The 27,211-nt window shown below is 40.7% G+C and overlaps 2 protein-coding genes across 2 annotated transcripts; both read left to right on the forward strand.

The window, feature by feature from the left end:
* The first annotated feature begins 972 nt into the window (after positions 1-972).
* On the forward strand, positions 973-3,506 carry LOC104457370 (protein NONRESPONDING TO OXYLIPINS 2, mitochondrial). The gene is made up of 3 exons (XM_010072312.3): positions 973-1,188; positions 1,275-1,393; positions 3,191-3,506. Exons 1-3 carry the CDS (start codon positions 1,040-1,042, stop codon positions 3,196-3,198), a joined length of 276 nt encoding a protein of 91 aa, XP_010070614.1. The 5' UTR covers positions 973-1,039; the 3' UTR covers positions 3,199-3,506.
* Positions 3,507-19,024: 15,518 nt separating this feature from the next.
* Positions 19,025-21,826, forward strand: LOC104457371 (probable indole-3-acetic acid-amido synthetase GH3.1). The gene is made up of 3 exons (XM_010072313.3): positions 19,025-19,460; positions 19,658-19,759; positions 20,088-21,826. The coding sequence occupies exons 1-3, from the start codon at positions 19,144-19,146 to the stop codon at positions 21,460-21,462; spliced, it is 1,794 nt and encodes a 597-aa protein (XP_010070615.2). The 5' UTR covers positions 19,025-19,143; the 3' UTR covers positions 21,463-21,826.
* Positions 21,827-27,211: the final 5,385 nt, after the last annotated feature.

Consider the following 27,211-nt stretch of genomic DNA (forward strand, 5'->3'; position numbering starts at 1 on the left):
TCCAAATTCAATTTTGATCCACCCATTTCACTTCTACATAATATAGGCTGCGTTTGGTTCGGCATTTGCAATGGGCTTTGAGTCCAATGCAAATCTTTGAAAGCCCAAAGCTACTTGGGAAAAATACAATGGTGTTTGGTAAAAAAATTTTGCAAATGGACTTTGAGTTGAATGTGCGTTTGGTAAGAAGAACTTTCGCAAGGGGCTTTTGATGGGTATAATGTGTGTGTGTGTATATATATATATATATATATTTTTTTTCTTTTTTTTTTTTTTTTTTTTTTTCGGCTAAACCCTTCGCCGACCGGACGAGGGTCTGCGCCGCCGCCAGGTCACCCGAGGTCGGGCGACCTCCGTGGCCCTCGGGCTGGTCGCGCGACCCTCGCCGAGGTCGCCCGAGGTCGGGCGACCTCAGGCGGCCCTCGGGTCGCGCGACCCTCGCCGGAGGTCGCCCGACCTCGGGCGACCTCGAGGCGCGGCCCGGCGCAGATCAGCTCGCCGGCGGCCGTCGCCCTTCGCCGTCCGGCGAAGGGCTACTCCTTTCCATTTAAAAATAAATAAATACATGGACAATAATGGAAATATGAAAAATTAATAAGGATAGTTTAGGAAAAAAAAATTTTTCAAAGATTGGGTAGAATCTTTGAAAGCTGTGCGTCCCTACTGGCGCGGAACCCGGCATTCGAGGAGCCATTTGAAAGGCCTCAAGCCCGAGGTTGCCAAACACCCCATTTTTGGGTGAAAGAGCTTTGGGGCGTGGATGGAGCTTTAAAATGCCCATCCAAACGCACCATAGCCTCTTTGTTCCATTTTTTTTTTTTCGCTTTTGGTAAAGAACAAAAATGGCAGGCACATGCCAATTGGCCAATTTTGTTTTTTATGTTCCTTTTTTTTCCCCCATTTTGTCCCATTTTCCTATATTTATTTTCCTTCGAATTTTTCTTTAATCCTTCCCTTTTCCTTAAACCCTAGCCAAAGCCTCTCTCCCTCCCCCAACATCCACTGCTCGCCCCAACCCCCCCGCATCCCTGGGAAGGAAATGGCTGCTCGGTACGGATCGCTGTCGAGGTCGCTGATCCAGGCCGCGAGGTCCTCCACGCTCCGCTCGTCCTCCTCGTCCCTCCCCCGCGTGCGGCCTTCTCGCGTCCCCCGCCCCCCGTCTCGCCCTCCTCTCTTCACCAACCCGAGGTTCTCTTCTTCTCTCGCGCAGTGAAAGCTTGTGTTTTTGGGTTTCTAGTGGATGAATTCGTGCTCCGTGGTTTTGTTTTGGTAAGGAATTTGGGGCAGCTGGGATGCGTCCAGTCGCTGATGCCGCTCCACAGCACGCTGGCTTCGTCCCGGCTCACCTCCCACATCTCGCTCGAAGCGCGCGCCTACTGCGAGCTGTCTCAGGGTAATGACGACCGACCCTTTTACCCCCCCTCCGTGCCCTGTCCTGTTCTGGTGATCGGAATCGTTGCATTGCGTCTGGTGTCGTCGATCTTGTTTATCGGGTGTGAAGGGGGTGAGCCCCGAATATGTTGTTAAGCCGAAAGTCGGGTAGGAATTCGAGGGATTGCGCAAAAACGTTCGGGGGATTTTGAGGGTTAATGGTTATACCGGGAAAGGGTCGAAGGAAAATCATGAGGGAGAGTTGGAACCTAGGCTTGGTAGCTAAAGGAATGATTTTGTAGCTTTGATTTTCCTGTTGGTTGAATTGCATAGTTGTTCCTCACTAATGGACGGGTTTAAAAAATCTATGAGACCACCCTGAGGTGGTGAGCCTCGAAGAAATTCTTTTGTTTAAAGTCCCTAGATGTTTGTTCCGAGGTTTATCGGAGGGTACTGCAATGAAATCTCTGTAGGGCATCTGGTATGAGGGATCGAAATACAGATGCGCATCTACTCTCTCTTTGGTCGAGGTAGAACAAGAACAATTTTAATTTGATTGTCTATGGTATCATGAATATGCTGACTAGTGCGCAATGCACATTGTTGTCATAAGACTCCGGGGTCATCATCCCTCCTTTTGATGCAAATGTCATGGAGATACCTCTCATATAGCTTGCTAGAGCCAGCCTAGACATTTTGCATCACATTGTGTATAGTTTAGAGTTGGAGCATGCCACAATGTCTCCGGAAGCTGAAACTGCTCTACCGTGACATCCTGTTATTTAATTTATTATTGAAACTAATGTCTGAAGCACCAAAAGTGGGTCACGTATGTTCAAATTTAATCAATATTTTTAATTGGTGTAAGGAGATACCTCTCGGGTTGTTTGCTGGAGCCAGCCTACAAATATTGTATCGCATTGTGTGTAGTTTAGAGTTGGAGCATGCTACAATATCCCCGTAAGCTGAAACTGCTCTACCGTGACATCCTGTTATTTAATTTATTATTGAAACCAAGGTCTGAAGCACCAAAAGCGGGTCATGTATGTTCAAGTTTAATCAATGCTTTTAATTGGTGTAAGGAGATACCTCTCAGGTTGTTTGCTGGAGCCAGCCTACAAATTTTGTATCGCATTGTGTGTAGTTTAGAGTTGGAGCATGCCACAATGTCTCTGGAAGCTGAAACTGCTCTACCGTGACATCCTGTATTTAATTTATTATTGAAACCAATGTCTGAAGCACCAAAAGCAGGTCACGTACGTTCAAGTTTAATCAATGTTTTAATTGGTGTAAGGAGATACCTCTCATGTTGTTTGCTGGAGCCAGCCTAGAAATTTCTGTATCCCATTTGTGTAGTTTAGAGTTGGAGCATGCTAAAATGTCTCCAGAAGCTGAAACTGCTGTATTGTGACATCCTGTTATTTAATTTATTATCGAGACCAATGTCTGAAGCACCAAGAGCAGGTCATGTATGTTAAAGTTTAATCAATGCTCTTGATTGGTATAAGGAGATACTAGGCATCAAAAGATGTAGCTACTGATAAGCAACATTTCTGTGCATTTCACCATTTGTATTAATTGTCTTATTTAGGAACCTCTGTCTTCATCTGCTCAAAAAGATTGCTCTGTTTCTGAGCTAAGGCCAGGACTGCACTAGAACATCAAGAAAATTCTGAGACATATGTCACGCTTCCTTTGTGAAAGAAGCTGAACACTTTCAAATTAGTGTTGATCCTAACAATCACCCCCTTCTCTTCTCGTAACTGCTGATCTATGTTGGAATGGTGTTATGGATCATTATCATTGTGTTTGCTTGTAGGTACTTGAAGACACCTCTAAATTAGCACAGGAGGTGCTAAGCCATATGGATCCTGAAGTATACTTTCTGGGGGGCTACTTTCAAAAGTAGAATGCATCGTGTGACTCTCTTGACAAGCATTTTTCTGTTTCAATTTTAGTTTATTGTAGAAAATACTTTGGAATGCTTTAGAACTAGGTAGGTTCAAGTTCAACCAGTTAACCTTTAGTCATTTTTCCATCTTCCTTAATTTATGCTCATAAATTGTCGGAGTTTCAGAAACAAATAGTTCCTGAGTTGGGCATCTTGGAATTTCAGTAAATTTATTTCTTTCCAATAATGAGTATTGTATAGGTTTAATTCGATGGATCAACAGAAAATGGCATGATGGCATGGTTTTAGCTGCATAATTCACTTTTTGGGTTGAAGAGTTAGCTTTGTTAAATGCACTTAAACCTGAGCTTTTACACCTTTTCTCTAAGCCTCAATGTAATAACGGCACTTCTGCGACTAATCGGTCTTTACTGGTCTGAAAACTGGCGTGGATCGTTGGAAAACTAGAGAACTCTATCTTTTGCATCTCTTCTGGTGTTTCTCCTTTATTTGACCTGTCTGTTTCCTCGACGGCACTTACCGCTGCTCAGTCAATCTTGGTTTTCAAATATCGGACCAGTCGCTAGGTGTCATTCCGACTTGGTTGGTGGTCTCACGTTAAAATGCAGATTGCTCAAGTACTCAAGTATCTATCAGCAGAATGCTAGAAGGGAGTTGCCTTTGAGGCTCCATTTGGTTCAACATTCTTAGGGGACTTTGAGCCCCCAAAGCCCATTGGGAAAAATATTATGTGTTTGGTTCATTATTCTGAGGCCCCTCATTGGCCAAATGTATGCTGAAAGCCCAAAGTAGATAGGGATTTATTTGGTTTTTAGCTTTTTCGGAATTCTAAATGAAAGTTTAATGATTTTTTTTCTTTTCAATATTGCCCTCATCGATAATCGTCTTTTCCTCTTTTGCCCTCAAAAGATATTGTTTATCGTCTTCTTCTTGGATTTGCTAGTCAACTGACGAAGCTTGGCCATCGAGAAGCCTCACATGAGGTTGTGCAACCTCAAGCAAGCCACAACCCTACCACCACTAGAACCACCACCACCACCAATCGCCTACCCACCATCACAAACATTGCCACCACCAGCAACTCGAACTCGAACTGTTTATCTCACGATTTTGCCCTCTTCGACGTAGTTGCATCTCATTTTCCTTTTTCTATTTTCTTTTTATTTATTCCTTTTTCTTTTCACCTAAAAGTTGTTTTGCAAAATATACACATAAAATGAGTATCCAAACATTCTTGTCTTCACAAAATGCTTATTCATTCAAAGATACTTGGGAAATGTAAATTCATTTTCCCAAAGTTGAACCAAATAGCCCGAGTCTTTATAATATATGGGGCTTCCCTAAGGGATAGGTGAAGGGGGTAAATTGCATTCTGATGAGAGTTATACGAGTTTACCTGGTTTATCAATTTTATCTCCTCTCATCATGTTTGGCACATATATGGGGCTTCCCTTAGGGATAGGTGAAGGGGGTAAATTGCATTTTGGTGAGAATTATACGAGCTTACCTGGTTTATCAATTTTATCTCCTCGCATCATGTTTTGCATTGTGCCATAGGTGCAATGCTTAGTTAAGTAGGATCGATTGGATTCCATTTTACTAATTCAAGACTTTCCCTTTAACTCCAAAGAAAGTAATAGAACAAATATAGACAAAAGGGAAAGAACAAAGTATGGTATGGTTCTCTAGGAAAACTTCCTGAACAACTTCATGAATTTTGAAATCTCATATAGCTCTCCATAAAATCATCTAAAAATAAGCATAATTCAATCGGGCTCGAAGCACTCCGGTTTCATTAAGTTTGACCGCTATGACTTCTGAAGGCAATACACCGGTGTGCGTCAAGGGAGCAGCTCCTAATTCAGCTCGAGTTTAATTAGCTCATTGGTGAGGCAGTAACTCAACCGGGCGATGATCGGTGCTTTTAGGCACTGTACCCCCTCTTTTTCAGCACTTAGGATTCGGATGCAAAATGTAAGTCAAGATCAAATGACATTATTGCAAGATGAGCATATGCATAGACTAGGTTGATGCGTATATAATATGCTTTGCACTTTTGAAGGCGATTGTCAAAGATTTCATGTATTTTTTAGTTTTGTTGGCACGAGAGTCGATGTGATGAGTCCATCAAGTCGGCCCCTTATAGCCCTAGACCATACAAGAGACATACCACCAGCAGATCCTGAGCTAGAGACTTAGAGAGGCAGGCCTCCTCAGACGACAACCTAGGGTCGGCCCCCTCGGTCTCCAGCCTCAACGTCAAACCTCGTCGATATCCGGGCAATGATAAGCCTACCTAAATCAGGGCTAATCAGATTAAGACGTCAATTAGTGTCTATCGTTCGATTCTTTCTTCTTGTTTTGTTTTTAATTCCATCTCTAGGAAGATGTGAAGGGGAAAGTCTTCGATGGGGTGACCCTAGAAAATTATAAACTTTGTAGCCTTAGGAAAAAGATGGTCGGATTTCGTTTGCATGAACCTAGAATTGGCAACATCCCTAGTGATTACGTGGTGGTCTACTACTGGGGACTTGGACCGTGACAACCTTAGCCACGTTACACTAGTTTGTTGTATGTGTTTGTGACGTTGTTTGAATATTTAATTACGCAGTTCTAATAAATTACCCATTTTTCTTTCGAAAAAAGGTAACTAGGCGTCGCAACCTTTTTTTCCCATGATCTGAATACGAGGCTGTGGGGAGTGTATCACCGAGGATCGTTCGCAGCCTGTGCGGCAATAGTTGTCAAATTCCCACTGAGGTGCTAGAAGTCTACGACTCGCTCGCCAAAGTAAGACGCGTGACTCGTTCCTTCGACAGATTCCATTCGCATTAAAGCAATTAGATTGGTGAAATCGATTTATTGAGAATGTGATGATTGCAATTCAATCTAACGCGCATTGAGCGTAGGAGTTTGAAGTTTAGTTAGGGAAGATGCACTGATTGCAACTCAATCTAATGCGCACCGAGCGTAGGAATTTGAAGTTTAGTCAAGGAAAATACGCTGATTGCAACTCAATCTAATGCGCATTGAGTGAAAGAAATTGAGGTTCAGCCTAAGTAAAAGTCATCCACAAATACAATGATCTGTTTCGTTTGAACTTCGGTTCCTGAAAATGTGTAGCTAATCCTCTCTGATATGATTATTTTGTACTTTGTAGTATGCGCCCAAACAAATTTCATATTTTCTATGGTTTAGCCAGAGTGCCCGATATATAGACATAAAATGGGAGAAGAAGACTAGAAGTGCTAAAAGTTGTACACACTCTCATTTTCCGTAATACACAATTTACTCTCAAGTTTTTTCTTTTTTCTTTTGACACATCTGACACACAAGTCTATAATATTAATTACTTGTTTTTTTCTTTCCAAGTTTTATGGATTTGTTGAAATGGAGTTGAATTTGTCAAATTGAAATAATGAAGGATATTAATAAATTGTGGATTAATGTTTTTAGTGTAAATTTATTATATGATTTTATTTATTTATTTATTTATTTATTTGTGAATTTGAATCGATTAATTTAAATAATAGTTTATTATTTATATATAAAATATATATTTAATATATAACGTGTTTCAACGTATTGAAATTCTCTATTTTTTTTAAGAAAAGATGTGTTGGTGTATTATGTCGTGTCGTGTCGCGTGTCGATATCGATGTTAATTAGCATCTAGCTATAACAAGTGTGGACCATGGGCATTGCTGGAAAATGGACAAGGACTCCAGGAAAATGGACAAGGACTCCAGTGTAGGTGCTCATCTGCGGTCAAGGCCGGGAATCAAAAGGTCATGCCATAAGACCATAGGGAATCACGTCAGACATAGTTTTAGCTATCAAGGAAGAAATCATGAATATACAATCCTAATTTTGAACATTGATTTCATGAAAACAACTTTATCAGCTCTTTCAAGCAAATAGTCAAACACATGCTAGGCATTTTTAAAACGTAAACTTCGGACTTGATTTCAATGTATTTCTCAGCTTAAACATAGTATGCAGAGTATTAAATCATCTCTATTTGTCACGAATCCATCTCATTCTGTCACGATTTGCTCACAATTTAACTTTAAATTCAACAGTCCATTCGAGCCACCGCCCACCACGCCAGGCACCACCATCCGTTTCACCGAGATCACAACAGTCGAAGACAAGACCTTGGTTTTGCCTCACACACGAAGATCTGGTAGAATCTCAAAGGGAAAAAGAAGAAAATCCACCAAACCGGAAGTCCCGATTCTACCCATCGGATCCATTCGCGGGAGGCAGCGATGTGTTCCAATTGCAAGGGACCAGCCACGTGACCAAGAACCCAGATTTCGGAACTTGAAGCTTGATGCCACCCAATTCGACGAGAACGAACGACGCGAACGAAGGCGACGAGAAGGACGATCTATCAAAACTGGTGACGACGTTGTTTTGGGTTGTTTAGGTAAATGAAACTAATTAAAGGATGTTGATTTAGGCTTTTTATGTTGATTCAAACCTCCAGCATGCCACGTCAACTTGATATTAATAAAAAAAATGCCACGTTAGATTTTCAACCAAACATATCGGAGTTGACATTGAAAATATCGCTTTTCAAAAATTTGGCATTTAAGTGACAAAAAAATAAAAAAAACTTGTGACATTAAAGTAAACACTATAAATATCTTTTGATACTGTAATGTCCTTCTCCCTACATAAAAACAAGGGAAAATTTTAATTAAGGGCCTAAAGTGGAATCGTTTTCTAAAAAAATGACCCAAAATAGACATTGTCTCAAATAAGAACCTAAAGTGACCAATTTAGTTTTAGATAAGGGCATTAACTTAAAAGCCAACCAAATCTTATTTGCATCTAGGGGTATTTTTGTCTAAATACTTTATTTCCTTCTTTTTTTAATTTATTTTCTCGTTCTCTTTCTTTTATTCATCATCATCATGCCTTCGCATTTTTCACTCTTTAGATCGCGTTCTCCAAAGTCCATCTTTATCTTCCTTGCCGAATTAGCTATCACCACCCTCAACTTCATTTGCCATTGCCCTCAACAACAATTCTAGTACCTTTGTTGAAAGATGAAGGTCAATCCAAGCCCTAGATTAAGCACGAGTGGACCAAGATGTGACACCCAGCTCGATTCGATCCCCACATCTTGTGGTCGTGGTCAAGCACAAAGCATGATGAGGTGTAAGCCATTAGCTTGTTGCCCTCGTTATCATCGATGCTTGAATTCAAATCGGTGCTCATGCAAGCTATGATCGATCTTAGCGAGGAGAAGCCAGATTGAAGTGCCTAAGCCAAATTTATTAGAGGTTTTTGAGGATTCTCTATGATACTCATGTGCATTGATTTGTTTAGTGAAATACATGGTTTTGGGATTTTCTAAGCGATTTTGCACTTTTTTCATCTTGTTATTCTCTCTCAAATTTGTGTAGATAATATTTTGGAGTTAGAGAGGCAAATTTGTTTGAACATGTGTAGACTAGAGTCATTCGTTTTTTAGATTGAGTGTTATCTAATTCGAATCGCCACCAAATGCGAGTATCTTTAATCACGAGTCAAAATGATTCAGCAGCCTTTGAAAATAACTAACATGCACGACACAATTGGACCCTCTCAAGAAGCCACATATTCCACCTCAATGCAATCTATGTCTATGAATGTTATGAATAGTCCAACCTGGACCTAATAAAACATTCCCAAGAAGCTATGAGTGAAAGTTATCGTGGCATAGGCAATTTCATTGGTGGGGAGAGCATGAAATTGTTACTTTAATTGCCATAATAAGTTTTTACAAGCAAATTGAATAAAAACAAAACTCACTGATGGATATTTCTTGATTCTCAAGTTCATTATCATCATCGGAGAAGGTGAGTGGTGGCGAATAACTTAAAAACTGACTTATACCAAAATCAATGAGTTCTTGGGTGAGGATGCAAAATTGCATAATGTAGAGCACGCGCTTTGAAGTTTGCTAATGGGGAGGCTGCAAAACTAATGTATGCAATTTGCAGTTTTGCAAAAGTGCATAACTTCTCGAATGTCTTTTTGTTTTTTTCCTTTTCCTAAATTGTTTAAATTGTTTTGCACATGTGCAAGCTCATGTGTGAGGAGTCTGATGCATTTGTCAAGAAGGAGGTGAGTAAAATGAAAAAAAGAAAGAAAAGAAAAACAAATGTCTTTAGATGAAAATACCCCTAGCTGCAAATAAGATTTGACTAGCTTTCAAGTTGAAACCCTTATTCGAGACTTAATTAGTTACTTCAGGCTCTTATTTGATACAATGTCTATTTTAGGCTATTTTTTGAGAAAACGGTTCCATTTCAGGCCCTTAATTGAAATTTTTTCTAAAAACAACAATTCCAAATTGATCACATTCATAATGATATTTAAAAGGGAAAAAGCTACAAAAAACCCCATGCTTTACTCAATGTGACAAATTTATCACAAACTTTTTTTGTGACATAAAAACCCCAAACTTTGCTAATAATGACACATTCATCCCACCAAGGGCATTTTCGTCTTTTTCTTTTTTTTTATGTTTTTCCTTTTCCTTTTTCTTTTTTATTTTGCTTTTTTTCTTTTTCTCTCTTCCCTCCGCCGGCCATGGTGGAGGGAGAGAGACGAAGAAGAAAAAAAGAAAAAGAAAAATATTTTAAAAAGTAAAAGACGAAAATGTTCTAAAGTTTAGGGTAAATGTGTCACACCAATACAAGTTCAGGGTTTTTTGTATCACGAAAAAAAGTTTGGCGTAAATGTGTTACGGTTAGTAAATTTTGAGGTTTTCATATCATAAAAAAAAAATTTGGGGTAAATTTGTCATTTTGGACAAAATTTGGGATTTTTGATGGCTTTTTCCCTATCTAAAATGTACGAATAACTTGCAAAAGCAAATATAATTGTTTCAATTGGGCCGTTAAAGATATTTTCCATTTATTATGGAGACATCATCGACAAATCATATATTCTGCAAATAATTCACGTCCTCAGCAAATTATGTGTATGTTTTACGTGGTCCTTTTTTTGTCTAGATTCATGGTATGGTATGTTAGACTGTATTTTCTCTGATTTGGTTTGAGAACATATAAAGAGGTCATAATTGCAATGTCGAAGCGAAGCGATTTCAGGGTCTTGTCATTCTTCTCATTTTCCAAGTTAGGTCACCGTGATTTACTATTGATGGGTGCATAAAGAGTCTCCCGTATTCAATTGATCTCATCGGTTCAGTTGATTTATGACAACTAGTAAGTTGATACTGCACGATTCCTTTTTAGCCAAATGCACGGAGATTGTCAAAACAGCTCCCTGAAATCAAAGCAAAACTAGGAAATTCCAACAACATGACTTCCATGTATGTCTACCCTTGACGTTTCATGGTTCAAAGAAGGCCAATGTCAAGATAATTAGGTGAAAGAGCAACCAAGTTTCAGTCTTACTACGGCATGCAATCGGATAAATTCAAAGAACCCAGGATGTCTCTAGCAACCCAATGTTTTAATCGAGAAGGTATTGACCTTTCCACCTACCCGTTGATTCGGAAAGAGAGGAAGAAAGGAATGGCCAAAGTAGACTTCATTTTATCAAGAATTAGATGGTGATTCAAGTGACATTATTTTCGGGGAAAAGATAAATTATCCAAAAATTTAATCCTAGCCAAACGTATTGACCAAGTCCCTTGTAAAAGTCAATTACATGTGATGTTTTTCCAAAGAAACAAGTTAGCTTTATGTTGCCAGAATACATTACAAGTGGAGCATCCTTGTTCCCATGGAGCCCTACATGTATTGTAGACTTTTTCTAGTTTTTATCTAGATGGAACAGCTAACAAGTCAATTAAGAACACCGGATGGATCTGTTTTTATGATAAATCAATCATTTAAAAAATATTTTTAAAAAAATGATCGATTCATCGATTATTAAAATAAACTAAGAAAAACTATTTACATCATTCACGAAAATGTTTCGGCATAGAATTTATGAAAGCATTCTTCATTGATTAATATTTCTTAAGTGATACAAACAATCAATTTCTATTTAAATGTTTTCTGAGTAAATGATTTTGTGCGAAACAAACATATTCTAAAAGGAAAATATAGATCGGACTCAAATTCTAAATGAGAAACCATGCATAGTATGTTTTTAAATATGATGAGTAGTTTGTAGATCTTTGAACAAGCATTCTCAATATTCTATTTTGTCGAAGCGCATTAACCGAATTGAAGTAAAGGCCTTCAATAATACCATACAGGCATATGAATTAAATTGTTTGATAAAACCATGAATATATTGACATTATTAAAACTTGAACTATGACATCTTGAATTCCATATCAAATGGGAAAGATTATGTTGAGTGACTCATAATTGAATATAGACTCTCAAATAATCATCACCTTATATGATTACTCCAAATATCTTTTAGGAGATTTACTGTTCAATCGTTAAAGATACTATTAGAGTAATACCTTTTCCAGTAGATATACATTCGTGGATGACTATTACTCAAATGAACATAATTGATCCCTATTTTTGTTTAACTTGAATTTAAAAAAATAAAAAAATTCCATCCTTTCATAAGTTTGATGTTGCTCATCAGCTCCGGTTGAGGGTTAACGTTTGGAATCAGGTCTTGGAGCAGCATATATTTTATGGCCACCTTCGCGTGAGCCGAAAAAAAAAAAAACGAGGTCAATTCAATCTTGTCTGTCATTTCTTTGACTGTAGAGAGCCCGATTTCTATTTAAATGTTTTCCAAGTGATTGATTTTATGCGAAACAAACATATTCTAAAAGGAAAATATAGATCGGACTCAAATTCTAAATGAGAAACCATGCATAGTATGTTTTTAAATATGATGAGTAGTTTGTAGATCTTTGAACAAGCATTCTCAATATTCTATTTTGTCGAAGCGCATTAACCGAATTGAAGTAAAGGCCTTCAATAATACCATACATGCATATAAATTAAATTGTTTGATAAAACCATGAATATATTGGCATTATTAAAACTTGAACTATGACGTTTCGAATTCCATATCAAATGGGAAAAATTATGTCGAGTGACTCATAATTGAATATAGACTCTCAAATAATCATCTCCTTATATGATTACTCCAAATATCCTTTAGGAGATGTACTGTTAAATCATTAAAGATAATATTAGAGTAATACCTTCTCCAGTAGATATACATTCGTGGATGACTATTACTCAAATGAACATAATTGATCCCTATTTTTGTTTAACTTGAATTTTTTTTTTTTTTTAAATTTCCATCCTTCATTAGTTTGATGTTGCTCATCAGCTCCGGTTGAGGGGTTAACGTTTGGAATCAGGTCTTGGAGTAGCATATATTTTATGGCCACCTTCGCGTGAGCCGAACAAAAAAAAACAAGGTCAATTCAATCTTGTCTGTCATTTCTTTGACTGTAGAGAGCCCGATTGCTTCTACGTCATTGATGCTGTGGAATATATAACTAGAATAACAGAAAAACAACAAGAACCTCATCTCATCGTTTGACAAACCTTTTCCCAATCGACATAAACTCTCCAAAATAATTGTAATGATTCGCAAAATACGACACACCTCTCCTAATGCGGAGGGGGATCTGGAAATCACCTTCTAATGTCTATTATAAATCCAGCGTTAGACGATAATGTCAGCAAACGGAACGGCCGGCGGCAATTATTGGGACCAGCTTAGAATCGCTGGAAAGAATCTTGAGAGAGGATTCGTAAAAAACTGCAGAAGGCACCAAACCCTAGCCTATTGGCGTCAGAAGAAAAAAAATGCATGGGAACCATCCTTGCTAAGGGACAGAGAGACAAAGACCATCCTAGGGTTTTGACAGTTCGAAACACCTGCGTTGTGTAGATAATTTGACTAATACAATGTATTGGACCGCCGGTCATCTGAAAGAACAAAGACTTTATCGTAACCATTTTGTGCACCTCTTGTTTTGATTGGAAGTGAATCTTTTTAATTTTAGGGAGCAAATCTACATAGTAGATCATTGCCTTCCCATTGCATCTCTCTCTCTCTCTCTCTCTCTATCTATACAAGATCGGAGGTTGTCTATGGAGGAGGAGGACCACATATCCGAGGTCACTGAATCAGGTTTGCGGCAACCACAATGAGAGAGAGAGAGAGAGAGAGAGAGAGAGAGAGAGAGAGAGAGAGAGAGAGAGAGAGAGAGAGAGAGAGAGAGAGAGAGAGATGGAATTGGGTCAATGCCTTGGGCTCAACGTATCTAGACGTGTATTTTAGAACATAAAATAGAATTTCATGAATGGTTAAACAAAATTTTTATTCAAACTACATTTACAGGGGTACCATGTACCTTTCCACGAAAAAACCTACTGTGTCCTCACTGGTGCCAAAATTTTCAAACTTAAAACCTATTTTGTTACTGATAATGCCAACTGTATAATTACTCGACCTTGCTGATTCAGGAGGTCCTAGAATAAAGAGATGTTAATTTCTTAAAAATTGTACTTTTATATATCAAGATATAGAGATATTCATATTTCTTTTTGTGATTTTATTTCCTGTCCTTTTACTTATCGCAAATCCACGTCCCTCGGCATTTTAGTTCTTCAATCCACTAATCTCACCCTCCATCAGAGATACATCAAGAAAACCTAATTTGGAACCTCGAACAATTTAATTGGTCTTTGTACCTTGTAAATTCGGGTCACCTTAAACTTCAACACTTGGATTAAAACTCTCAAAAGAATTATGTTCTATTTAGATATATCCTATTCACTGCTGCCTTGTGCACTTCTGATCATCGCATAACGCAATTAATGCAAACTAGTGTTCGCCTAACCTTCTGTACTATCACAGTACAAGACTTAGAAAGTTAGGCGATGTCAAAAAAGTGTCTCACATCATTTAACAACGGTTAGAATATACTATTTATATTCATATGGTCTCTCTTAGTTTAAGCTTTTGAGTTGAACTTTCGAACATGATATTAGAATCATTGATATTCCTTTCAAATATGTGCGTCCACCCCCCATCAATCAAGTTCCACTTTTCACTCCTAATTCAGCTGCTCGTGGGAGGAAGTGTTACAGTATAGTCCCACATCACTTGACAAAAAGTGCTATATTCTCAGTATATTCATATGGTCTCTCTTTACCTATTGGTTTATAGTTCTAAGTTGAATTTTTTTTTTTTTACAAGCAACACCTCGCTATCTACTTTGCCAAAGCATAAGATTGCGATATCACCAAGAAGAGCACAATTATTGGCGCGCATCAGATCTCCTAGCGGCAAATGGCTAAATTTGTCAACGTCCAAGGACAACGATTGGATAAATGTACGCTATTTATGTCTGTTCATTGATCTTGGCCTATAAATTTTTTTTATGTCACAAATGGACAGACAATGCGGAGTCCTTTCTTCTTGTTAAACCTCCTATTTTACGTAACATATGTTTCAAATGTGCACGAGGGGTGAGCAATAACACGGGCCGAAGCGTGAACGTAAAGAAGTTCCCAACAAGGGACGTTGTAGACATTTGATGTGGTCATGATCTCGATTTCTAGTTTTGTGTAGATTTCGTCATACAATGATTCTGAATTCCACAAAAGAAAGACCATGAACGATTAACTAAGGGACGACATGCGGTATCGAAACAGTCTAAGCCTTACGAGAAGTATTATTATGCACATACATTTGTAGGTGATATAGCCGATACTATGATCTCGGTTCGTGAAATATATTAATTACAAAGAGTAACTTTTGCATGAAGTTGGCTCCCCATCGTTAATTAGTTTTGATTACAAAATCGGGAGATAAAAATGATAATTTACAACTGAAATTGTCTTTTCTGAGGATGTTCGGGAAAAAAAAAAGGACTTAATAAACTCTACTAGCTACAAGAGTTTCAGTCCTTCAAGCCTGTCTTTTTCTTTTCTTGGAAGTAGAAATTATATGAGAACTCTGATTTAGGTTCCACCATATGCCAAACAGAAACGTAACACTAACTTTAGATCTTACTCACAAATGCGGAGACCATTATCTTAAAAATGAAGCACGCATTAACTGCTATTTATCCAACTGGGATCGATTTGGTCACGGCAATTGATCACGTCTGCCGGCGATGACGGTCGCAATCGATCTGGTTCACGTTCGGTGCAGATTGACAGGTAGTTGTCACATCTCGGCAACTTTTCGTGTGGGCCTTCTCTCTAGTGGCTGTCACGGTGCACGTTGCCGATGAACCAGCTTTCCGATCCCAAATTTGAGCAGACGTCCGTGCGTGATTGGAAAACGCCAAATCCTCTCGTCACGGAAACAACTAAAGAGAAAAGATCCTTCGTCTGATTTTACCGTGTGAATACGTTGGCGGTGAAATGGAGGGACATTCATGCCAGAAATGGAGCAACATCTTTGAGATTCCGAGTCATTATTAGCGCGAGAATGTCGCTGAGCATGTACCGATTGACACATCGCGCCAAGTTGGGCACTCAGGGTTTGGCACCGACAGGAGCTTTTCAACCTCACGCCTCGAAAGACTTTGCCCAGTGATTGACAAATTTGAACACGAAAGTGGTCACATCACATGCACGGGCGGGCGCATATGCTTAAGCATAAGTAGATATGTATATGACAATCTACATGTACTTCGCGTTTGCATTATCGTACAGTGAGTTAGAGTTGTTGTAGCAGTGATACGGAAAAAGTTGAACCAATGTGACGAGCTCGAGGAATTGGAGATTGGAAAAAGGAATGCACATTCTATGTGTGCGTCAATCAATGTCTCTTTCTCAGTACATTCAATGTATCTATTCTCATTTGGGGGAATTGATAAAAAAAAAAAAAAATCCTTTTAATTTAATCAAATTCTAAAAATTTATAAAATATTATTAAAAATATGTATATTTGCGCTAACCGTGTCACTTGAAATTGTTAATATTCACATTTGTGATTTCCGGCTTAAATTGGCCGGATAAATTGAACTAAAATTAATGTGAAAAAATTTATAACTAAATTAGTACAATTAAAATGCTTGGAATTGAATTAGTACATATGTAATATATTTAAAACTTTTTGAATATTTTTTATTATTCCATCATATAAAGATATACACACACATAAGAAACATAGCAACCTCCATGTGAATTTCAAATTATTCTAACCACATCCTACTGTTGAGCAAAACCAACTTCCGGCTGGACCACTCTGCATGGAGCATATGTAGCGAGAGTGACATATATTAATAAATATGTATATATGTTAATTAAATTCCTGTTATTTAACTCTCCTCTGCCCATCTTTTCAATATCGACAAGGACATTCTAACTTGCTCCTCGAGAAATAATAGCTAACCCTAGATGTTGTTACCTCATGTGCCTCGGGATTCCATGGATGTCTATATGATCTTGGTTTTTTTTTTTTTTTTTTTTTTTCGAGGGCGATTATTTTTCTTGGGAAGATAAACTTTAACAAGCGATGAAAAGAAAAAAAAAAAACCCATTAAGATATTGCAATCAGATATTGTCGTCCCAGTCATTTCCAGAAAGATGGTGAAGGAGCAGAGCCAGGGATTGGAAAGCAACTGTCAGATGACGCAGCAGCAAATGCAAAAGCTTCAACCACCACCCGCTTCTTCTCCGTCTTATATTGAATCGGATCGCGAACCGTGACATGAAGAAGGAGTACAAAACGGAAACGATCATCCCCGCAACGAATTCTTTTCCTGCGAGATATAAAAATCAGGTCACGTCCACGTGATCTCTGCCACCACCATGGACGACCTTCCCATGAAAAACCCTAATAGTTCCATCCCTCATGTACCGGAGAAAAACCGAATCCAGCCGTTTATCATTCTTTATTCTCACAGAATAGGGTTCTTTTTTATTAGATAAAAATTTGTGCATTAATTTAACCAACGCAAAGAAATGGTCGTTATTGCGTTGCTTTGCATTGTGTCGATAATTCTTAGGCGGCTGTCGGCTCATCATGCGAAATTGATACGCTGGAGAAATGAACGAAGACATCGTTTAAGAAAAACTTGGTCAAACTATGTAAACAAATGGTGTAGAGAAATTGAATGTAATAATAATAAAAAATAAATAAATAAAAACCTGCGTAGATGAGAAGGGGTGGAAGAAAAAGAACAGCTTCACATTAAGGATAAATCAAATCAGAGGAGGGAGGGAGGGAGAGAGAGAGAGAGAATACATATAAAATTTGAAAGAGCTTAATCTGAAGGTTGCGTCCCTCTCTCCACTTACCACTATTTTCATGTCTTACACAGTACCATCATCTTTAAATATTTCCTTGTGTTTCTTCAAAGAAAACATGACCTTATTAAAGAATTTGTTCATTATCATCCTTGGTCAAAACGCCAAGTTGTAGTTCTCCGGGAGTACATAATCATAGTAATCTTCATAGTTAAACTTAATATACTAAGCTCCAAATCAAGTTTTGATATGAGCAAGAATCGAAAGTTTTGATTCGACATGATAATTCTCTCAACTGTCATTGAATAGATTGAAAAACTTTTGATGTTTTGTATTGCCAAAAAGTGTTTGGACTAGATTGGAATCTATCTTATTTACTGCCCAAATATAAAGTTTTCAATGCCAATGATAGACCCAACTACCCATCGGGTGAGCTCCTCATCATACCTCACCACAATTTGACAAGGGAATTCAAGACCAATTGATGATATATTTAAGACACAAACCCATCCTTCGCAAACTAATCAATTTCAGTGAATTACTTGAACGAATGAGATCGATCTAACTTGTCAAAACCCCAACAAGATATCGTGCGGCACGTTTGGATTCATCAAGTAGCTAAGCGATGGCCAAACGTGGCAGATGTATGTATTCTATAGATATGGGAGATAGATATCCTCATCAGCACAAGACAAAGATGTGCCTGTCTATATGATTAGACACCCGCTTAATAATTGCAAAAGAACAAAAGAGCCCATGTAACCAACTGAAGAACAAAATCATAGAAAAGCCCGCACGGTCCTAGTGTTCTCTCTCATACGCAACAGGACCAAAGAAAAGATTTTACACTGCTTCCGTGCCCGTCTCCCTCTCTCGATCTCTCGTTTGTTAGCCGGCGGCCATCATTGTTGTCAGTGATCATCAAAGATTCCCTAGGATAATTTCCTGCATGAGAAGAACTCTATTGATTTTTTCATATCTTCGAAAATGAGGCATATATCTTCACTTGATTGTTCAAATCTTTTTAAAATAATTTTTCTTACGATCGAAATATTGTAATAATTCTATCGATTTCCTCATATATTTCGAGATTGCGTGTATATCTTTAATCGATTATGTATACGAGGAATCAATAAAATTATCAAAACATCACGCTCTAACCTAGGAAATTATCTCAAGGAATCCCTAATTTTCGCTGACGTATGTTGCCTCGAGACCAACAAGCTCCCCTGCAAGAAAGGCCCGTGTGGCTAGAGAGAGAGAGAGGGGGGGGGAGGGAGGACGCTGACGCGTACATACAAGGACCCCGCAGCTGACGTGGCCGACACCCGGGCCCCGCATGTCGGGGCGACCCGGCGCAAGATGACCTGTCGCGGGCCCCAGCTCCCCCCGGGCGGGGACAACTGTCCGACACAAATATTTGATGTCGCCGGGGGGGCCCGCTGCCGCTGCCGTTCCCTTCCGGAAAACCACTATTCCACTCGGCTCTTACGTGCCCATCTCCACGCACCTTGCCAGTATAAATAGGAGCCTTCTCCTTGCATGGTTTCCTCACAGCACTCGCCCCACCACCACCAAGAGCCTCTCTCCTCTTTCTCTTCACAAATACACACAAACCTCTCTCCTCTTTCTCTTCACAAATACACACAAGCCTCTCTCTCTCTCTCTCTCTCTCTCTCTTCCATCATGGCCAACTCGGTGATGCCGTCTCCGATGGGCGCGCCGGCATGCGAGAAGGACGCTAAGGCGCTCGGGTTCATCGAGGAGATGACCCAAAACGTGGACTCGGTCCAGGAGAGGGTGCTCAGGGAGATCCTGACCCGAAACTCAGGGACCGAGTACCTGAGCCGGTTTAGGCTCGGCGGGGCCACCGACCGCGGCTCGTTCAAGGCCAAGGTCCCCGTGGTGACCTACGAGGACCTCCAGCCCGAGATCCAGCGCATCGCCAGTGGCGACCGTTCCAACATCCTGTGCTCTCAGCCCATCTCTGAGTTCCTCACCAGGTGCAATTTCATTGAACCGCTGAGTTTATTTTTTTCCCCTTTTTTCCTTTGATATCGCGTCCGCTATACGTTGATCCTAGTAATTTAAAGGGGGAAAAGAAGCTCGGAATCTGTTTATTTTATGTCCTTTCTATCTATAGAAGATGATGGCCTTAAAATAGATTTGAGCATATAATAATGAGTGCGCATATTCGCAGTTCGGGTACTTCGGCTGGAGAGAGAAAGCTGATGCCGACCATTCAAGAGGAGCTGGACCGTCGCCAACTACTCTATAGTCTCCTCATGCCGGTCATGAACCTGTGAGTATTGCCTAAAAACAAATGATGGCGGCTATGGCCAGAATGTTTCCAGAACGAGAATTTAATAATAAAGAAATGATGGCGGGTGCTGTACTTTTTTAAGTTTGCACTTTTTTGCAAGTATCTCCCCAAGAAGATCCCCATGGTTCTTTTGGTAGTGGATCCCTTTCGCCTTGAGACCATCTACAGTGAAACGCGAGTATAAAATGATATTGTCTTGTACAATAAATCAAAATAACATTCCTCTTATAACTAATCAAGTTATTTTGGAAGGGACATCTGAAGTTTTTTTTATTTTTTTTTTATTTTTGTTGTTGTTGATGTGCAGTTATGTGCCTGGGCTGGACAAGGGCAAGGGCCTCTACTTCCTCTTCATCAAGGCGGAGACTAAGACGCCGGGCGGCCTAGTGGCGCGCCCGGTGCTCACGAGCTACTACAAGAGCGAGCACTTCAAGACCCGTCCGTACGACCCATACAATGTCTACACAAGCCCGAACGAGGCCATCCTTTGCCCAGACTCCTTCCAGAGCATGTACACCCAGATGCTCTACGGCCTCCTCATGCGTGAGGAGGTTCTCCGCGTCGGTGCCGTGTTCGCCTCCGGCCTTCTCCGTGCCATCAAGTTCCTCCAGCTCAACTGGGAGCAGCTAGCCCACGACATCGCCACCGGCTCCCTAAACCCTAAGGTCACTGACCCCGCCATCCGGGAGTGTATGTCCAAGATCGTGAGTCCTAAACCGGACCTTGCCGAGTTCATTCGAAAGGAATGTTCTGGCGAAAATTGGGATCGGATCATAACTAGGATTTGGCCCAACACTAAGTACTTGGATGTGATCGTGACTGGGGCTATGGCTCAATACATACCAACCCTGGAATATTATAGTGGTGGCTTGCCCATGGCATGCACTATGTATGCCTCATCCGAATGCTACTTTGGGCTAAACCTAAAACCCATGTGCAAGCCCTCAGAGGTTTCGTACACGATCATGCCGAACATGGGATACTTTGAGTTCCTCCCCCATGACCCGTCGGCCCCTCCCCTGTCACGGGACTCCCCTCCCCGACTCATCGACCTGGCAGATGTCGAGGTTGGGAAGGAGTACGAGCTTGTCATCACAACCTATCCAGGCCTCTGCCGGTACCGGGTCGGTGATATCCTCCAAGTCACAGGCTTCCACAACGCTGCCCCACAGTTCCGCTTCGTGCGGCGGAAGAATGTGCTCTTGAGCATCGACTCAGACAAGACGGATGAGTCGGAGCTCCAGAAGGCTGTGGAGAGTGCGTCGGCGCTCCTCCGCGAGTTTAACACTAGTGTGGTCGAGTACACAAGCTACGCCGACACGAAGACCATCCCAGGGCACTACGTCATCTATTGGGAACTGCTTGCGAAGGAGCCAAACAAAGCACCTCCTAATGAGGTACTCAACCGGTGTTGCCTCGCCATGGAAGAATGTCTCAACACCGTGTACCGGCAATGCCGGGTGGCAGATAACTCCATTGGGCCTCTAGAGATAAGGGTGGTGAAAAATGGTACATTTGAGGAGCTCATGGACTATGCAATCTCTAGGGGTGCTTCGATCAATCAATACAAGGCACCGAGATGTGTGACTTACACGCCTATGTTGGAGCTTCTCAATTCAAGGGTGGTCTCGGCGCATTTCAGCCCTAGTGCGCCGCACTGGACCCCTGAACGACGTCGCTGACCGGGTGCAGATCATGATCGGATCTAGTCAGATCGACTGGAAAAAAAGGGAACAAGCTTTTGGTCCTGTCTCTGCCGCCGTATCATATCTCTCTCTTGCTGGACATTTTCTTAACTTTTCAAAAGTGTCTCTTTAGCTCTTCTTTTGAATTCCTGGCGTTCCATGTGTTGATGCGGAATAAGAAGTTCAGATAATCTGGGCGAATGATGTAATTGTCAATGTGTTGTAGGCCTCAATGTTTATTCCGTTTTGTGTCGCTCTGCCTTCGCTTTCTTCTTTCCCAAAAGTTGAAGACAGAGACTTGTAAAAATGGGGCTTGTTTTGCAGGTGATGGTAATGGCAATTTTTTCTAAATTTGTGGAAACATCTAGTGGCAATGTTGTGATTTCGGTCAGGATCGTGTAGGCATCTTATGCATGGAATTTTGTTCACGTGCTAGATATTCCTCTGCGAACTAGGGTTTCGTTGTTGCTGGTGGGGTTAACGTGATGGCTAAAGATAGTTTTCTTCAGTCGGCTAATGCTTTTGGAAGCTTATGATGAGGTTTTAGTGGGTGGATGGACATGTGAATTCGGTATATACCTCAGACTTTTTGACGGGCTTAAAGCCCTTTTCTTTCTCCTTTTTAACTTTTCATATGCTTCAGTATTACTTTTGGGCTCCAGTATTACTTTTGTTGACATCCGACATTGAAATTTGATCCTTTGTTTAGTACAAGCATCCATTATTACTCAGGCTAAAAAGAAACGGCAAGCAGCCATTTAAACTTCTTTTTAATTGGGTTTGTCTGCAAGAGCTAAATATAGTCGTTAGCAAAAAGTTAATATGAACTAGATCGCCCCCACACTCACGAACTAGCATCAAGGATACAAAAAATAATCAAATTAAAAATATTGTAGTAAATTAAAGCTAAAAAATGGGGTTGAGTACATTAGCTTCACAATTTCTAAGTGTGGGGGACAATATTTATTCCACTTTCAAATGAAAAGGTAGTTTGTAGCTAGACAAGTGGTTTACTTTTAAGATGCATTATAGTTTTTAACATTCAAAAGAACTGATAAATGTTATTAATGAGCAAAAATAGGTATAATAATTGAGAAGACAAGGTTCACACACAGAGGTCTTAGGGTGCGTTTGGGAAGATTTTTGGGGAAAGTCCTTGAGAAAATGCAAAGGTCTTTGAGTCAAGGGTGTTTTCCAAAATGCAAAGTGTGTTTGGTAAATTTATTTGTGAAAGTCCATTGTGAAGTATACTTGTGCAAAATAGTGTTTGGGTAAATTAAATTTGCAAAATACTTTTATTTTAAAAAAAGGAAAGTTGGCCGGCCAAGGCTTCGCCGGTTACTGCCGGCCAAGGCTTCACACCGGCCAAGGGTAGACGATTCGACGAGGGTCGCGGCGACCCTCACCGCGCTGTCGCGCAACCCACCGCGCCGCGAAGGTCACCACGAGGTCGTAGAGGATCTGGGTCGCGGCGAGGTCCTGGTTCGCCTGGGTCGCTGCGACCTCCGGCGACCTCCGCGACCCCAATTTGGGTCGCCTGGGTCGCCGCGACCTTCGGCGACCTCCGCGACCCGGATCTAGGTTGCCTGGCGCGGCGACCTCCACAACTCAAATCTGGGTCGCCGCGACCTCGGCGACCAGTTTGTGTCACGGTGGTCGTGGGTCGCCGAAGGTCGCGGCGACACCTCGCCGCGACCCGGCGACCTCCGCGACCTAGATCTGGGTCGTGCGACTGGTCGGTGACGGTCGCCGGGGTGCGGCGACGGTTGCCGGCCTCTCTCCAACCCATCGCCACCTCGCTGGCCGATTCGCCACCTCGCCTGCCGACATCTGAGAATTCAACGAAGGGGAAGATGAACAGTGCATCGGGCCTTCCGAAAATGCTGAAAGCCTAAGGCAGCCTAGGACCTGCCTTGGGCTTTCAGCCTTTGGAAGGCCAGCATTTCTTCAAGGTAGGTCTAAAAATTTTTCCCAAACACCCAATATTTGGGCAAATGGGCTTTGGGTACCCAAAGGTACTTGGCAAAGTTGGTGCCAAACGCACCCTTATTATATTCATATTTACATGATATATCTACCACAGTAGATGGGCAAACAAGGGGATACAATGTCCAAATCACTCCTTCAATGAGCAAACACAGATATAATAATTGAGAAGACAAGGTTCACAACATAGATCTTATTATATTCATATTTACATGATCATGTCTACCATAGTAGATGCCCTTTTCTATGTGAAGGCAAACAAGGGGATAAAATAGCCAAATCACTCCTTCAACTTGCTCCTCTAATTGACTAGTCTCGATGGAGAAGTTCAACTACAGAAAGTTTGTTTGCTTTTGAAACTTGTAGAATCCATGCATATGTTGACCTACTATTTCTAGGGCAAGAAAATGCCCTACTACATTTATTCGCCTAACAGACATTATAAAGAGGGTGACATTTTCTATAAGTTATTAGGCATATAGCCAATGTCGGCCACATTATGTTGTTCTAAGCTGCATCATTGCCTAATATTCATTTGGAGAAAATCGTGTGACGTTCGTTCACCTTCTTATCTTTTTCCGCCTCTTTTCTTGCTTCATAACTTTAGTCTTCTTCAAATATTAAAAGTCTAATCGTACTGACACATCCCATAAAAGACCAAAACCCTAATTATATCGTCTCTACCTATCTAGGGTTTGTCATCATGTGCTCCTATTAATGATAACAAAGCTGCTAACCATTTCGTATAGGATTCGTCCTTTGACCTCTATGCCGTATTCAAAGTACGATTGTTTTTTATAAGAGTAAATTATAGTTATATTTTAGCGTTCCGTTAAGTTTTTTCTAACCAAATAAATTAATGTAATGATGCAAACTTCGATCCTTCATTAGTTGTCTAGAACCAAGAAGTCAACGACTCTATACTTAGTCTTGTTCAAACATGTAATTAACAAACATGTTATATGTCAGTAGTTGATACACAGCATTGTTGTAGTCCAAAGCAAGTCTAGATGCACGGTACTTGAAATATTGAAATACAGCTTTCCGCCTCTGAATTCAAGGGCCGAGGGAATTTTGAAAGACTAGTCATTCATATTTTCGCAAAAAGAATTGCACAATTAATGATAATGGATCGCTAATTAAAGAGTCTATATTTGTTTCGCATTATTTTCTAGAAAATGATGGCTTGTATAGTTTACAATAATGAATTAACGAAATTGGTGCATACATATTCTCTTGCATCCCACATCTTACGAACAAGTCCTACTAGACATGGCTTGCCCACAAGACATGGGTCTAATATATCATGCTATAAGTGACTTTTGCACATTAAACACATTGATCCTTTTTAGGGGAATTGTTTCTTTTCCAAATGAAAATTTAAGAGTTTTCCAAGAAAAAGTGAAAATTTAGAGAATTTTCTTCCCAATATGTAGTAAAATTGACTAACATGCTTGCGACATAATGCACTATAGAGAGTAAAATTACCTCAATTCCATCTAAGAAAACATGTAGTAAAATACCGTAGTATAGTTTAAGTTACTTAAACCAAAGTAATAACGGAAAAAGAAATGACCAACGAGTAGAAATAAATCCTAATAAACTTAAGTCTTGTAAAGTATGACATAGGAGATTTTGGAAAGTGTGATACAAATTTTTATATATGGCAAATCAGTCCATAAAATTCAATCATCTTCCGTATGATATATAAATTTCTAATGATATTTCTTAAAAAATATCATGATATTGTCACTCCGACAAGTCTCAAGACACTATTTCCATATAAGAAGATCGATGTGGTAGAGAAGCAGATTGAATAAACATGAATTTTCAAGAAAAAATTAAGCGTAAAACCCTTCTCATGGGCAAATATATAAGCAATCTATGTCACTTGCAAGGCTTGATTGCGAATGCAATCGATTCGATTTTGATCTTTTTCCAGTACGATACTATCACTACAACTATGAACTGACCATATACCAAACGCATCATAATCATAAGACTAATTCGCGCGGAAGAGGTTGTTGCTCCACAATAATTACCAAATCACTTAAATCTGCCATGCCTGCCCATCCCCCCCAAGCCACAAGCAAGTCCCGCACGTGGCTTAAATATTTTTGGCTTTTACCCAAAGTTACTATAACACGGCTTTGGTGAAACAGCAAAATCTTGCAAAGTTGCACCTGCAAGAATAATATAAAGCGACAAACTCTTATCTTGTACTTTATCTTGGAAAGCAATGTGGCAAAATCTGGTCGCGGGGATACTCAGATATAGTCGGCAGCCAAAGAGTTACCAAAAATCGAAATGACAAGCATCTAATCCCAATAAAAGACCGCGCAGGCCGGAAAAAAGCCGAAAGCGGTTCCTGGCTTTTAACGGAAACCTTTTTATCGCCCTCTAGAGAAACCCAGAGCAAACCAAAGCTCACGATAAAGCGATCTTTGAACGAGCCACGAATCGGGTCACGTCCTGATAAAGGACTCCATTCATCGAAACGCGAAAACAAAGCAATGGGTTTGACCGTCCAGCTTGGGGAATGGTTTGAACGTGGCCCAGCGAAAAGGGAACTTCGCTCAAGGGTTAACCAGCCCGGTTGCTTCAGGGACGAAACAGCGAAGATTCTTCAAAGCACTCGATTTCCTTTGGAGAATTCAAAAAGATCCCGGATGGAATGTTTGGGAAAGAATGAGTTCACTGGATCACGAGGACGATTTCGTTGTCTCCTTCATCATGGTGCATTAATGTCGCGGCATCATAAAAGGGAAAGGCGTAGGAGATTGGTCATGGTTCAAGTTTCCACAACCATGATTTCGAACGGCCCAAAGCAACGCTTTGCATGGCCTTAAACCGCCGTTGAAGCCGTAATAGCGGCAATCCTTTCCGTTTCAGGGTGGTGGTTGGTAAGTGGAGTGCTGAATACGTCTCGAATTCTAGCCGAGAAGCAACTCGGATTGAAGCCTGGAAACAACGAAGATCGGAATTAGGCATGTCCAAGAGGGAAGTAGGACCAAGGTGCTCGAGCCACAAGTTGGAAACCTATCTTTAACTTCAGGAAAATGATTATTCTCTTTAAAAAATCTGAAATCATTTTCTAAAATATGATTAGATATTAACCCTTTGACCGACTTTGCATTTGGGCACAAGAGAACCCCAATGTCTGTTCTCAAGCCCTTGATAGAGGCCACGGGCCAATACCAAGTCCACTGGGGTCCATCAAGGCCAATACTATGTTCAAAGAGTCTAGACCCATAACCCTAGCGCTCAAACCCAAGTCCACAGTGGTTGGGCGCAAGACACCGGCGCTCATGGCTAGGCCTAAGACTTTGGTATTGTTGCCCAACTCCTCAATGGCCCAGCTCAAGTCTACAAAGGCTAGACTTAGGTCCACAACTCACGCACTCAAGACTAGGTCCATCAAGGTGACCATGACCTTGATACCAGTGCTCAGGCGCATGTCCATTGAGGCTAGGCTCGAGGCCTCAATGCCCATGCCCCCGGCACCCAATGCCAAAACAACGTTCCCGACCCAAGTCCTATCCTCAGTGCCTGAGCTTGAGACCCAGGCACCCATGCCTAGGCCCTCAACGCCTTGGCCTCAGTCCTTAGTCCATTAAGGTCAAGTCTAGGATGCTAGCACCCACCTGAGTCAATCAAGGCTAAGCTCGAGACCCTATGCTTGCACCTTGGTTCATTGAGGTTGGGCCCATGTCCATCAAGGTTCCAAAGACCTTGGTGCCAAGCCCAATTCTATGACACC

Source organism: Eucalyptus grandis, chromosome 8, assembly GCF_016545825.1.
Source record: "Eucalyptus grandis isolate ANBG69807.140 chromosome 8, ASM1654582v1, whole genome shotgun sequence".
Lineage (NCBI taxonomy): Eukaryota > Viridiplantae > Streptophyta > Magnoliopsida > Myrtales > Myrtaceae > Eucalyptus > Eucalyptus grandis.

Coding starts and splice junctions, on each gene's coding strand:
- LOC104457370 (XM_010072312.3), top strand. CDS start 1,040: ATGGCTGCTCGGTACGGATCGCTGTCGAGGTCGCTGATCCAGGCCGCG. Junction 1,189..1,274: donor CCTCTCTTCACCAACCCGAG/GTTCTCTTCTTC, acceptor TGTTTTGGTAAG/GAATTTGGGGCAGCTGGGAT.
- LOC104457371 (XM_010072313.3), top strand. CDS start 19,144: ATGGCCAACTCGGTGATGCCGTCTCCGATGGGCGCGCCGGCATGCGAG. Junction 19,461..19,657: donor ATCTCTGAGTTCCTCACCAG/GTGCAATTTCAT, acceptor GCATATTCGCAG/TTCGGGTACTTCGGCTGGAG. Junction 19,760..20,087: donor CTCATGCCGGTCATGAACCT/GTGAGTATTGCC, acceptor GTTGATGTGCAG/TTATGTGCCTGGGCTGGACA.